A 15876-nucleotide genomic window follows, 5' to 3' on the forward strand; every position below is an offset into this window, starting at 1 on the left:
AGACGATTAAAAAAATGAACAGCCGCAAACATATTCTGCACACTGCTAGTCCTCTGCTATGTGTCAGGTGTGTGTGGGTGTGAGGTTTATGGTTGTCTTTGTGTGTGTGTGTGTGTGTGTGTGTGTGTATGGGTAGACGGTGGGGAAATGTGTGTGTGAGCGTTTTGATGGAGGACTATTTTCCCTCTGAGTCCACTCTTCCTCTAAGTGGGGAAATCAATGCAAATAAGGGAAGCGGGGAGGACTAGAGGAGTGAAAAGAATGACAAAAAAGGGCTGAAAAAATGAAAAACAAACAAAGGCCTGGATTTAAGAAAAGAAAAAAAGAGAGAGAGAGAGAAGAAGCGAGGGGGAAAAATGGGATGAGAATGCCCATTAAGGTGGGAAATTGGAGCCCTTTGCTGCTAAGCATTCTGTGTGTGCCCATATTTCCCTGATGGTGGTGCGAGATTCGCCGGGCCCCGAGTTATCCAGATGAGACCGGCAAGAATTAAAATGCCATATGTTCAGGACGGCACCTTGGCGCAAATCAAACGCTCCTGTAATTTCTCTCAATACAAAAGAGGCTCCTAACATTAGGCTCTCTCCGCTTTGCTGGCTTGTTTATTTCCACCCTCTTTTTTGTCATGTTGACGTGGAGATTTATTCTAACTTTGCACCGGCTTCTGCTGCTCTGTAGGTGGTGAATAAGTACGTGTATAGACAGCATGCTGTTGCAGGTTGTAGGTGATTGACATGTAGGAAACTCACATTGGCCCAGTGACCTTTTCATAATGAGTTTTCCACATTTTTATAACTTAACTAAAGGGAAATGTCTGATAGGTACTAAATATAACTTGTTTTCTTTTTTGTCATAATAACCTCATGAATTTACATTATTAACGTATAGCCTTAAAGTGACCGTAGAGTCCCCGGCATGACATTGAGAAAGCAGAAAAGCATACCGGCAGCTTGTGAGAAGTGTTGTCACGTAAGAAAAAGTCACGGTTAGAGTAAAATGTGAAAGGTACCGAATACCGATCAGTGCCGGCCCACTTACAGCAACGGTTTACAGCATACACAGTCCTTCAGGGATCTTAAGATTCAATATTAGAGAAATTCCAATGGGCTCTGTGTATCTTTATCATCGTATTTAAAGACACATATAGTTGTTGGTGTTACCTGAGTTTGATGTCTAGGTCTAAAGGATGAGTCAACATGACCTGCAGGCAGGTTTGATCCAAGTGGCCAACTGTAACAATATGATTGAGTATATGAGTGTCCTGAGTCTAAAAGTCTAGGTAAGCCTTAAATTTAAGGGTCAATAACTTTCTAATGATGGAAATATGTAATCCAGAACTAAAAATAATTGATTCGAGTTAGTAAATTGAAGGTTTACTGAGAGCACGGTCCTTATTTTCCTTACAATAGGGATCAAATTACTTACAAACCAACCAATTTCCAAGGATTTACAGTTATTTATCAGTTCCTTTTTAGGTAAAATATAAAAAAGTTTAAGTGCGACTCAGGATTTTCTCAATCTTTGAGAAAATGTTTGGGCATATGTCAGTGGAATATATTTACAGAACATATTTTTTTCACCTAAAGAAAGCTTTCAGGGCAAATGTCAGGTGATAAGGATTTAAAGAACACAGTGTGACAGTGGCACAAGTAGAGACGTGTCATATGATCAGTGATGTGATTCAGTGATGTCAGTTACACATCAATGGCATAAGTCGGCTAACGTTAGCCAACATTAGCAACCATACTGAACAAAGGCTGTAGCAGCAAAACATGATTCTGTTCAATTGAGCAACCGTAGTTTATACTGTACTACAACTTTTCAGCTATAGCAGGGGCCACTTTACATTTTTCATGCTATAAGGACAAAAACAGCAGCTGATTGAGGACGAGAATGAAAGAGGTTGCATCCATTTTGCTCCATTTCCCTTATTCCCAAACTTTAATCCATGCCACATTTAATTTACTCATTCTATCAAGGTGTATGGACAGTCTGATACATGAAAGCTAAACACAAATTTTATGACTTGTCAGAGGTTTTTTGGGTAATATGGTAAACAAGGCTGTAGGTTCTAAAAAGTTATTTCTGATGGCACCTTTTCAACACTGTGATCACAAGCTCCCTTCCAAGACTCTACAACCTGCACGCCCCTCTCCCCCGACTGTCCACCGTCATCCTTTCAATAACGTCTCTATCTATATCTATCTTTTTTTTTTTTTTTTTTTAAATGTTGCCCCTGCCTCGCCAGTCCCCAGCGGCCCGGCTCGAACCAATAATTGTGTGTTTTCAACCTCTGCCGCCTTCGGCTAATTTAACCACAGATTGAAATGGAATGACCCTCCCCCCCTCACCGGCACCACCACCGCCACCACCACGCCCCGCTACCTCTACCACACACACACATGCACAGACACACACCGTGCCGGCTGGCAATCAGGAGTCTGAATGGACTGTGTTTCCTCAGCAGACACAAGGCTGATTCCAAAGCTAATAGTCATTGTTTGAAGTGACACCGCTGCCCTGGCATTTGCTTAACCTTCTGTCTTATGCACAAGGCAGAGTCAATGCACAATCCCTGCTTAATTAATATCTTCCCTCTCTCTCTCCACTCTCCCGCTCCTCCCTTCACCTCCCTTTCATCCCTGAACAACCACAGAGACAAAAAGAGAGATGGATAGTGTTATTTCTACATTTTTACGACTAAAACAGATGTTTATGTAAATGTGCCTCCTTTTTTTTTTTTGTCTTTTACAGATCAACAACCAGCAGCGCTGTATTGGCACAACCACCAAGCATTTGTCAGTGACTTTTTTAAAACATGTGTTTCGTTTTAATAGATAACAGCTTTTACAGTTATCATCCTTGAGGTTTCAATAAGTGCAAACCTAATTTTTAAAACTATAGCATTCTGGCCTTTTGTCGGTAATACCTTTTGTTTTTTATAAATGGAATTCTGCCTCTTTGAAGTCACAGTTACTGGCGGGGTCCACCCTCAATGTTCAAGATTCAAATTCACAAAGGGCTCACAAGAAAAGATGCACTCACCTACTGCACACCAGCTGGTATTGTATATTTGAAATATCAGCATATAGACTGTACGCTTAAGACTGCTTTCTTTAGTATCTTTTTTAACCTCATCGTCGCAGTTTGTGTCAAATTCACTTTTCCCCGAAGTGACAGATGTCAAAACATACAGATACGTACTGTGCTGATGGAATCAATGCAACTTACTTATTCCAGTGAGATCAGAACCTCCATCAAAGATAAACGTCCATTCATTCGCTCAGGAATCATATAAGACACTCCATATACTCCGCTCTTGATCACATAATGTAGACATTTAATTAGTATCACTAATTATCCAGTTTATAAATCGGTATATCCATGGTTACTGTGCAGCAAGAACTGCTCGTAATTAATGCAACATAGTTTTTTTATGGTGCAAATTAAACATAATGCAAATAAATAAAACTGAAAAAGAAAAAAGGTTGTACCAGTACAGTATTGCATTGTACTTATACAGTACCCCATGCAAACTCATCCACTGATGCATGATGAAAATGATCCCAGATGAAATATGAAACTGACATTTCATAGAAATAAGAAATAAGGGAAAAAAAACAGAAATAAGGCTCAGAATATCCCATCAACATGATATATACAGTGTAGTATAGATGGAATCACAATGTTTGTTTACAAAAACTACACGTCTAATGGCCACAGATTAAAGAAAATGACAGCTTGACTTTACCCAAAACTGGAAGTTAGTCTGAGACGTCACTGTTGGGTGGATGTGGTTTATCAAAGAAGCTAGCAAAGCAGCACAGTGAGTAACACAGCAGTGACATCAGAGAGGTCACACCAAAAGTTTTCGTATAAACCATTGAACGTTACAGTTACAGGTGAAAAGGACAACAGAAATAAAAACGTTTTTGATTTAACATATCTCTGCAATGCAAATCAACTGCCAGTTGTCTAACTAACATGACTGCTGTTTGGACATATATAAAAGCACATTTTTAAAATTCTGTAAAACCAAATTTTTCCCCCAAGGTCCCATATTATACTGTTTTTCATCAATTTCACACAGCTGTCAGAGGTCCAACAACACTGTATTCGAAATGTATCGCCCCAAACCCATCAGTGGTCCTGAACTTCAGCTGTCTGAAAGTCGCTCTACTGAGAGCAGCTGTTTCTGTGCCTGCACCTTTAATGCTAATGAGCGCCGTCTGTCAGCGCGTGCGCTGCTACACGGCCCTCTCAGGGAGAGGATGCCGCTGACGCTAGCGGTAGCATGCGCTAATGTTTACGGTGGATGTATCGCTATGGCTCGCGGAGATGCTGTCGTTCAACCGCACCAGTTTGACCCAGAATCGGACCCAGAAGGAGAGGCTCAGAAAAATACAGACTCTGCGGCTGCAGCAGGACTCCCCGACACAACCACCCGGCTCCCATCCCCCACTGACCTGCAACAGGTAACATCTAAAAACAGCTAGCGAAAGCTGTGTTTGTCTCCAACAGTCTCCAACTCTTGGACACTGTTCGCATAGTCTCTGTCTCCAGTCTGCCCATGTTTCCAGACTTTTTACTGTGACAACCAAGCTCCCTCATAATATTATTAACATTAAACTCGCTTCAAACGCCGTTGCATAGCGACCGAAGCGGAGCTAACTAGTTAGCCAGTTTCAAGCTGACGTCACCATACTCGTAGGCAACTGTAAATACTATCAACACGTGGCGACACTTACCTGTGGCTCGGGTGCAGTTGCTGGGTCCCGTATGGTTGGGACTGATCCTTTCACGAGGGTCAGTGTCGAGGCAAAGCCAGCTTTGTTCTGACCCTCCTTACTGAAGCAGTCCGGTGTGAAGTGGTTAGCACACACAAACAGATTACAGGAACCGCAGCCGGCACGTTGTCCTTAAAAATGAAACGCAACCACTGTCTCTTCTGTTCTTCTGTAGCTGGGACAGAATATAAGCCCTTATGTTCATTTTTACAACCAACAACGGAGCAATTTGCGTGTCTCGCTCTGAGCGACAACATTGCGAAACACTGCTAGCTTACCGCTGGACACACCGACCTTCACCTCGGGGATGAACGCCCCCCTCTCGGATATCTCCGGGGCCTATGAGCTGAATCTGAACAGCCTGTAGGAGCCTCGTTTTACCAGTGGGTGGGCTGCAGAGACCATGCGGGACTGGTTTGCTTTCCTCATTCTGGGAGTTGGTAGGCTCAGGGAGGACCAGTTTATATATGTAGACACCAGAGAAAATGTGTTTTTCATAATATGGGACCTTTAAAAAATTGTCCTTGAACAGGTGTTTTTATAGCTGGCATAACCAAGAAATGTAGTGACCATACCTGTAAATGAAGCACATACATAAAGGAAATGAAAGGAGCAATAATAGATAGACCTTCCTGTGCTGTACTAAGTCAGTTAGGACTGAAATCGTATAGACTATCCTGAAAGGCTGGACATAGGAAACGAAAAAAAGAAGAAAAAAAGAAGAGGATCTCATCTCACTCTCATTTTCTTGTCCGCTTTATCCCAAAAAAATAATTTTGCATACACACATGCACATCGATACATACATACCAGTAGCAAAGGAAAAATAATTCGATAGACATCTTCACCATTCAATGTCCCCAAACACACACATCGGCCGTTTCAGATGGCCTCGGTGTTAAATCCACCTTTCTTACAACCCTCGTACTCGACACTCCGCACTCCTAAATAAGAATCAATGCCTAGTTAAGACTGAAGCCCTGCCAATAAGCCCGGGCATAAAGCAGGAGGTAAACAATGCCTCAACTGCTCTCTGTCTCCAACAAACACTCTGAATCCTAATCCCTCTGCTCTGAAGCCTTCTTCTCTCTTACTTAATTCACTGCCATTCTTTCTGTGATGTTTTATGAATGCTCCATCAGACCAAAGAGCAAGTGTAATCTGCTCAGCTTGTGGCAGAGGGGTGCAAAACAGTGACAACGTGACTAATCAAAGAGAGGAACAGCTGACTTCAAACTGCATCATAAACACATTGTATGCATTATTTCTACACTGAAATTAAATTACTCCTTCGCATACATTGTAATGAATGAATGTGGCTTGATTGTATTAGGGAAATAGCTGTTTGCTGTACTGTTGCCCTCGCAAGCTTTCAACCCTTGGAGTTGGAAAATGATTTGAAAATGATGCATCTTCTCCTGATTATAGCGATTACAATGCAGCCAGTTCATAATGCTGTTGTGATTAGAGTTGAGAGAAATGGGTGCGCACACACCGATTGAGGCTGCTGATGGTTAGTTCTTAGAGAAAACATAGGCCTTATGTGAAATCTGAACTTTTGATTGCCTTTGAGTACCTGTATATGCGTCTGTGCTTTTGGCAAAACCTACACTCTTCATGACAGCACACAACTAAAACAGTATTTATCTCTTAAACACGCTTCTTCTTTTAGGTCGAAATATTCAGATCAAATATTCAGCTTTTTTGGATAGCGAGGCCGTCTCAAAGGACAGAGAGGGTGTGGGTATGTTCACAATTTGGTTGTTTGTAGGAAAAGATCGTGGTATAGGTTTGAATAAGAATTGTAACTTTAATAACATTCAGTAGCAAAAATGGATGACAAATAGTAGCCCTGTATCTTCTTCCCTTTATCAGGAGCCACACCAAAAGTTAACGGGGTCCGTTCTGGGCCGAGACCCATCCTCCATCCAAGTTTCGTGGAAATCTGTTCAGTAGTTTTTGTGTAAGCCTGCCGACAAACCAACAAAACGAATTTGGGCGAACACGTAGCCTCTTTGGGGGAGGTAATTATGTAACTTAAACGTACAACAATTAACATAAAGACGGGTCGTATAAAGCTGCTAATGAGGGTGGGCTGTGAAAACACAAATGACTCATGCATGTTTTTTGGGGAAAATCAATAATACAAAAGATTCTTAAAAAGGCAAATGAATCAAAGGAAAATACCATACGCCGGAAGACAGTTATTAAAGATCTATGTCAGAACATTGCAAAATGCGTCTAACTGAAATTAAATAATACATAGACAATTGAATTATTTTTCTACTACTGCAAGGACAAAACAAGAGGAAACAATAAAAGCAGCTGTAAATATTCTAAATAAAATCCATAGCCTCATTACCACATTTACAGTTAGTCTGACGTCCTTTTCAGGCTCAGGCTGACATAATTACAGCAATTTTAGAGCTGTATATTTTTCTTGAATGAGCTGGTATGCACATGAAAGGGAAAATAAGGAAAGAGGAAGGAAATAAAAGAAAAGCCTTTTGGCTTGTGAAGAAAAAGAAGAAAAAGTTACACAAGTGTTTTTTTTTTATGATTAATTCATGATTCAGATTCTGCACATATGTAAAAAAGCTATTTCTTATTTTATGAATACATATGAGTTACGTTAGAGCCGCCCTTGGTGCTGTCAATCCTGCTTCCACAGGCAGTTTGTCTAATCTGCAGCATCACAATCATTCAATATTATTAATATTACAGTAGAGCTGTTTCCACAACAGGCTGGCCATTCCTTTTACTGTACTGTCAGATCAGCTCACAGATCAATAAACACATACCGAAACATCTCCATAGGAATCCTGTGGAGATGTTTCGGTATGTGTTTATTGTATGTGTATGTGTTTAGAAAGCACGGGAGCTGAGGCACCACAGGTGTATGATAGGATACACCTGTGGTGCCTCAGCTCCCGTTCTTTCTCCTCAGAGATGCATTTAAGGAATTGTAACATTCTCGATTACGGTGGACCTCTATCAGTGTTCATGTCACAGGCTGGAGGTAAGAGGAGCATAATAATCAGAGTGGAAAGCACCAATTTAAAAGCAATTTTTTTAAACGTGTACATGTGTATTCCAGCTGCAAGCTTGTGTTTTGTGGCTAGGACAAAACAAACAAACAAACAAATCTTATTCTCACATTCAAATTAATAGAAAACTGGAAAATGAACTGCCTCTCGGGTTAATTACTAAAGGTAAATGTATCAAATCCGTTTTTAATTTAAATTCAAAATATTGAAATATTAAATTAAATATTGATGATATATAAAAATTAAATGCACACTTCTCAGCAACTGTCAGCTACAATTAACCTCACCCATCTTTCAAGATGTTTTCAGTGGCACCATTTTTATTTGTTTCAATGTATCCTCTCAAACGATGTAACATTTACAGATATTCAAGGGAAACAAATAACAAAATAAAAAGGCCATTGTCATAATTGTTTGTTTTTCAAACATCACACAGAAAAACAGGGGAAACGTTTGATATTTTAAAGCATGTGTTTTAATCCTCCTCCAAAAGGTAGACAACAACATGATTACCAGAAAATAATGAACCACTGACTCAGATTCCAGAGAATAATAATGGCATTGATCTCAGTAACCCGCTCATTCCTTAACATTTTGTTAAGTGGTCAAGAGTGTTTTTTTAAAGAAAGAAAAATGTTATGGGTCCAGAGCATAAATAGAAGTTATTTACTTACCTTCTCTCGTCAAACATAATGATATCTCAACAGTTTATTATCGTTCCACTATGAATTTTCCATGTCCAACCTGTTCTTTAAAAAGCAGAGGTCACTTAGTTATATGAACAAACGCAATGACAGCAGCTTGTTACAACCCATATTTATGTTAATTGTTAGGCAGTAACCACAATGGCTGTAGTAATTATTAAGGTGGAAAAGGAGGAAGTCAGGTTACATAGTATTAAGAGCGACAAGTCTGCATAGGGAGGAGGAAGGGGGTGGGTGGATCGCCCAAACTAACAAAGGACTTTCATCCAGGAGACCACTGTTTGTGTCCGGTTTGAAACATAAGAGTCAACAGGAAGTTATTTTAACATAGTACGTTACTTTAAATTAATAAGAAACTGATTTTGACCCAAAACGTTAAGTATGCCTAAATCTCACAAAGTAATTTCATGGCCTTAAACAAAAACAACAAAAACTTTAAAAAGTTCCATTTTGCCTGTTGCCTGTATGCTGCAGCCGTCATTAGGATGCATTGGAATGAACACAGTTATAACAGAATAACAGGAACAGTGCAATGCTTTGAAGCTATTTTGACGTAGCAGCCAAACCCTGTCAAGATAACATTTTGCACACTAACCCAAAAAGGCTTCTTCCCATAAGCTTACATTGTGAAATAAGTGACTGTGAAAGAGTCTGATGAGCGTCACATCCCCCTGAAAAAAATCAAAATTTGAGCCATTTGGTCCGACAACATTTGGAAAGTCTGGAAAAGCTGCTCCATTAAATTGTTATATCCTCATTGTAGTTAGCGGAGGGCTAAACCAGAAGTTGAATCTAATCTAATACCCAAGAAGTGGATATTTCTTGGCTTCATGCCTCACTGAGCAGCTTTCATAGGAATGAACGGTATCCAGACTTCCTTTATTAGATCCATGGTTACTTACAACATATCACAAATTCATATTCGTGTAACATTTTAAGTCCCAGCAGTCCTCCAGAGCTCTAAATAATGTTCGGGTCTTGGCCTGATAAACTGGAGTTAATTTGAGTGTAAATATGAAAATCAGGTTTTTTTGCAACATTATCAAAATTGAATGACTTGGCCTGAGTCTGCTGTTTTGGACAAATGGCTGAGATTACCTTGTGTGTGGTGATTTGTGTGATGGCAGCGGCGTGTAACTACTGGCACTACTGCTGTGCTGTGTGCTGTACAGTAGTTGTGGGCCCATCTGGAAACAGGGGTCAGCTGTTTGCTTTTTCCTCCTGTGTCTGTAATAGTCACTCTCTTTCTTTCTTTCTCGCTCTCCCTCCCTCCCTCCCTCTCTCTCTCTCGGGATGTCCGATGAAGTGGTCAGCAGTTGACAGGTGCTGCCATGGCTGACAGGCCAAACACAGCGTGTGTGTGTCTGCCAGAGAGCCCGTGTGTGTGTGTGTGTGTGTGTGTGTGTGTGTGTGTGTGTGTGTGAGAGAGAGAGAGAGAGAGAGAGAGAGAGAGATGCTGCTCGAGGGCACATCGGACCTGTGCTGCAGAGCATGGCAGGAACAAAGCCACAGGGACACAGAGTCAATGACATCTCTCTCTCCTTCTCTCTCTCTCTCTCTCTCTCTCTCTCTCTCTCTCTCTCTCTCTCTCTCTCTCTCTCTCTCTCACCTGCTTTACTCCAGTTACTCTCTTGAAAATTTCGCCTCACCCTTTCTCACCCCCATGAAAAAGAAGAAGAGGCTGAACTCACTGTTTTTCCTTGTAACAGAACAAGCTATTACGGGTGTGTTTGTGGTGTAACTTAAGCAGAGAGGGATTACGATCTCATGGTGTGAGGACTGAGCTAATAAGTCACTGGGTGGGCCTGGCACTCATGACACGGGGGAACTCTCAAGGGGCCGCTAAGATGTGCACGGTGAGGGTCATGTGACTGTAGCCAAAGGCATCTGTAGGCTGCGTTTTGGGTTGTCTCCTGTACTGTGAGAAAACTGAAGTCTACAGCAGTGTTTTGAGCTAAATGCTAAAAAGCAGCATGGTAATGTGTGCAAAATGACAATGTTAACCTGCTGACCTGCTCACTTTGGTTCTGACATTTCACTCAGAGCCAAAAATGTCAACCTGCTGGTAGCACTAGATCAAAAATTCAGGAGATCATAAAGGATTGTCAGGATTCATTTCCTGGACTGATGGCCGTGTATGTGTACCAAAACTTCAAGGCAGTCCGTCCAATATTTGTCAAGATATTTCAGGCTGGACGGATAAAAAGTGGCGTTATTAAACCGTCTGGGCTAAATAGGTGATCACTAAAAGAGCAGACACTAAAATGTTTCACGCCAGAGTGAAAAGAATGGAGAACAACCTTATGTTTATAGCTATATGTAACATTTCAGCATTAAAGTTTCTACCTTTGTCATATATTTTCCTGAGTTGTGTGCTCATTATACTAGACAATGCCAACAATGTTCAAAACCAGAGAAATCCATCATTTTAATTCAAGGTAATGGTGCATTTCATTTGGTCACAAGTCACTATAACTTCCAGGAGAGAGTCAGAGAGTCAGTGATCAAGACTAAACATAACGGGATTAAGACTTTAAAACATCACCACTGCCAGAAATTATGCTATATTAATGATTATGCTAATAACGCTCTGTGATTTGAAAGTTATCTTGCATGTGAAATTCTTCTCTGCACACCTGTATTTAGACAGTGATAAATCAAGTAAAAACAAAACTGCTCCTGCACACGTATGGTAAATTTATTGAATAGCCACATGTCAGTCAATAGACATTTGTTAGGCATTCCACACAACAAATAAAGTACAAGCCTGCTTAAAACAACAACCTACCCGAGGGACCAAGCAATCAATCATCCGTAAAAGAAAACAAAAAATGGAGATAGGAGAAAAAAAATGAAGGTCCATTCTAGTGAATTATCTATGGACAGTGTCCGCAATTCACAGACAAGGACAGCCTCAAAAACAAGACACCTCATGCACTGCAAGATACAGAATACATAGCAAACAGCATGAATGTCGATGAATTCAAACATGAAAGCGCTGACGTCATCACTGGAAAATGACATATTGTTCTCTAATGACAGCAAATGGGTCAGTATTCCAGTGAAAATGGAGAATGCTCTTTAACTCAATATAGCCAAAGACCTTTAGTGGAAAAAAACAAACAAAAAACGATAACTAGAGAAACGGGCATATTTATAGAGACAGAAAAGTAGTCTTCATAAAAAAATGACATGTAAACTAGAGCTCAAATCACCATTTTACAGTATGTGTATTATATATATATGTGTATATATATATATATATATATATATATATATATATATATGTATATATATATATATATGTGTGTGTGAATATATACTTTATTTGTCTTGTATTTTACTTAATCTTCTTTGGCAGCATTTTATAATGTCAAGATCAATGTACAATTGGTTAAACTTGACTTAATAGTTTACCGTTAACAAACAATAACATGCTTTATAAACCATTTATTAAGCTTTGTAAAGGTTTATAAAAATCAGCTGCACCTTTTATAATGGCCATCCAAATAATGTTTATAGATGGACTACACAGTATTTATTAACCTTTAACAAGGTATTATATTATGTTTTTTTTTATATAAAACGTCATCTCTCTTGTGCTGGATGCCATTCCACACTTCCACAAACGCTCTTGGTCAAAGCAAAGCCAGAATACAAACATCACCTTCAATCATTTATATAATTAGTGCCTTCCTGTGTCACATGACTCTTGCATTAGACAGTCTAATTGTCCAAAGACTCTTTTGTTATGTTACAGTGTTCACCATCCCCGTAAGAAGCAGCCTTCCAGGTTTGACTAGTTGTAGTTCTGGATTCTCAGCATGCTTGACCAAGAGAATGTGACTGTGTGTATGTGTGTGTGTGTGTGTGTGTGTGTGTGTGTGTGTGCACGTGTGTGTGCACTGCTCCTCCCCATGTTGGTATCTAAATTAAATTGTCTTTATCTCCTCCAGGAAAAAAAGGAAGAGGGAGGATGGGGAGTGGGTGTGAAAATTAATTTGTTAGATCAAAAAATATTTAATTTTGCTGCACATCAAACAAACTTTGTCTTCAGACAGGGTGTACTGAGGCGGGCCCGCCTTTTTCTTCTTCTTCCTCTTCTTTTTCTTCATCTGCTTTCCCTTTTTTTCTTTAATTAAAAAAGCATTCTATTATTACAGCAGATGAAAAGGAAACATCTATTCAAACAGTACAGTCGTACCGGACTACCACTAATCTTTTGGTAATTATTTTTTAATTGAATCTTTTGAGCACAAAAGCCCTGAGCAGATGCTTGCATTACCGCGGTCCCACATCGCGCGCCACGCCATGTATACGAGATGATGCCTGCCTCGCCACGAGCGAATGGCAGGACAACACGGGACTGAGAGAGGGAAGTTGGGAAAGAGAGAAACAAATTAAGGAGGGATGAGATTGGATGGAAGGAGGGGAGAAGTAAGTCTCCAGAGATGGAAAGTTATGTATAGATGAACAGCTCAGCAGCTCTTTAGACGTCTGCAGTGTGTTCGCGTGTACGCACAAATAAGAATCCTTTCTGCTGATACGCACACTTGGATGGAAAACTGACAGGTCAAGCAGCTTGAATCTAAACTGCGCCTTCTTACCTCCACCACTGCTCCTCCAATCCCTCCAAACTTCTTCAGCATCTGCAGAGGGCTGATTACAAGCACATAATGATCGGTCTTAAGGGACTGGATGGGGGTGCTTTACTTCAGAAAAAAAAAAAAAGCTCAAAAAGATGAACCCGGTCCAAACTTTCCAGCGCTTTGCCTCCCAGAAAGGACCTTAAAAACACCTTATTACTACAGAGATCCCCATTTCACTGACATTTGATATGCTTCCACGTCTGAGTGAGGGATCCTGGATGATGTGTGTGTAAAGTTCTTCCTCCCAGATGCTTCAGAAGTGCTTAAAAGACATGTAGAGGGAGATGCAAAGAGGGGCTTAAGGAGCAGGCAAATAGGAGCGGCTCTGAAAAAGAGACATCTTTAGCTTGGCTGTATGCAACAGCATATTGGCTCTTAATCATGTCGAGTACCCGTCAGAGCTCGCCAAAGCCGGTTAAATCACATTACTCATGCATTGTGCATGTATGTGTGAGTGCGAAGGAGTGTGTGACCATGCTTTTATGTGTGTGTAAGTGTGTCTGCATAAATGAAAGTATTGGGCAGTGAGTGTGTGAAGGTGTTAGCCCAAACCGTACATCAGTTTTTATTTTATTTATCAAGCGTCTCAGAGTGAGAAATCAGTCCCGACTGGCCAGAAATTCTTAGAGGCACATATTAAGCTCTATTAAGATCATTGTATTCATGTGTGTATATAAAGCATTGCATCAACTAATATCTGAATTTATTTGTATGTCTGCTGATATGTAGGAGTGCCCCAGCACAGTCTAACCTGTCATGGTGGTCAGGCAGAGACGCTTACAGCACCTCAGTTGAAAAATCTCTCTTAACGACCAGCAAATCCATTGTCTAATATTTTCCCATTATGCGGAAGACGATGCTGGATGCTAGTTAAGGTTAACATAAGCATCTCTGTCCTGCTCTTTATTGCATTTGGGGAAGATTACCCTCCAACATCTCTGCCAACGTTAACCCAGCACACATTTAGCAAACTGTGTAAAAGGCCTCATTCAGAATAAATCAAGTTTTGCCTGATTAGCGCAGGGATGTGTGGCAGTATGGATGAGTGTCATTCCATCATTTCTCTGACATCATGTTGTGAACTTTAACTCCAGCCAATCCAGAGGGTGGTGGTAATGCACCTCAAATACTCGTCAAATACTGATGCTTTAGGATTATAGGTCATCCCAAAGTGTCAATATTTGAGAGTTGTGAAACCTCCTTGAGTTGTGAAGTCTTCATCCTAAAAGCCCTTTTTGTTGTAATATTACAACTGAAAATGTACTGTTGAAAATGCTTAAAGCAACATTATGTAGAAATTTCGTGCAACAGTTTCTGAGTGCAACACCGTTGTATATACAAATCCCAGGTCTGTAATAATTTTACAGACATAATGTAGGTGCTAACTACAAACAAAACTCATTACGTCATAACAATGCTAGGCGTTGAAAACTGAATTTCCATGTGTTCTACATGAATAAGCGACTGGCAAGTTTTTTTTACTGGTATATGCAGCTTTAGTCCTAGTTATCTCGTATAATATGATGATTCAAGTCATCAAGCCAGGCGGGGCTGAGTGAATGGTCAGTTGGAAAGTGGAGAAGGAGACTGCATGTTCCCCACGTGGTGGGTTTGTTAAACCTTTGCTGCATATACAAGACTACATGAAACAAGGTGCAGCAAATCCCACTGCCTCCCATAGAGGAAGACCAGACAGTAACAATTTTGCCGATGGATATCATAATGAGATTTAAGCTATTTAGTAAATTAGTCTTCATCTTTTTGTATAATGAGTAATTTGCCTACACACCCACAGATAAAAATTGGTGCTTACTTCACTTTTAACTTGGTCTAATATTCTGAATGCCAACTATCAGAAAAATACAATATGTCATCAGATATTCTACTTTGCAAACTCCGAAGTCCTAGTCTAAGGTAGGAGATTTTTTCATTCCTAGTTTCAGTGTGCTTCTAAGGAATAACTCTGGGATGCTTGATAAATACAAACATGAACTCATCAATATTCTGACTGATCACATTTGGCTAATGAAAACATGAGGTGAAGAAGTGGAGACAGATAAATGGCGAGAAATGGATGCCGGGTGTGCGATGGCGAGGGGACGGGGAGGGGATTGGGCAACGAAGAGGACAGACTCTGAGAATGAGAGATCAACAATGCCATAAATAACCTTGGGAGAAGTCACCTATCCTCCCGCAGGCGACAGCTCGTCAGGGAAATGAATGGGTTGTCACTGTCGTCTTTGTGCCCATGGCTGAGGGCACTGAAGCTGGCACCGTCGCACTTGCACACAAATGGAAGGAGAAAAAAAAAGGTTTTCTTTCCGTTTTTAATGTCTTTGCAGCCCCCTCCCCCCACCGCCGCCGCAACTAACACACAAACACACACCAAGGTTCACAAACACTCTTTGAAAGCGTGCATCCACTTAAGCAAAAACGACACGCCGAAGCGAGGAGGGGAGTTGACGGTGTGCATGGGAATGTCGGAGCGCACAAACACACACATATGCGCGCGTACACAAACTCTCAAGCCCACTCATTCGCCGCACACACACCTCTCAATCTCCTCGTCAGTCTTTTTTCACTCTCCGTATCTCCATTTGTCTTTCTGGAGTCCAGGTGTGTTGCTTGGATTTCATCCCCGCAGCATTTTATTCTCATTCGACACAATATTTGCCCACAGTTCAATAGG

General features: G+C 40.6%; 1 protein-coding gene across 15 annotated transcripts in view; it reads left to right on the top strand.

Annotated features, from left to right (window-relative positions):
* The first annotated feature begins 4187 nt into the window (after nucleotides 1–4187).
* The window catches only part of LOC311271079 (uncharacterized protein), a 79998-nt gene continuing 68309 nt past the window's right edge, over nucleotides 4188–15876 (top strand). For all 15 annotated transcript variants that reach the window (XR_014624337.1, XR_014624338.1, XR_014624339.1 and 12 more), the window contains exon 1: nucleotides 4188–4475. Coding sequence is in view for 1 of the 15 variants with exons in the window: in XM_084376475.1 (XP_084232601.1) it covers nucleotides 4272–4475 (204 nt within the window). In the remaining 14 variants the exon portion in view is untranslated. The remainder of the gene's footprint in view (nucleotides 4476–15876) is intronic.

Source organism: Pagrus pagrus (genome assembly GCF_965226575.1).
Source record: "Pagrus pagrus genome assembly, chromosome: 15".
Classification (NCBI taxonomy): domain Eukaryota; kingdom Metazoa; phylum Chordata; class Actinopteri; order Spariformes; family Sparidae; genus Pagrus; species Pagrus pagrus.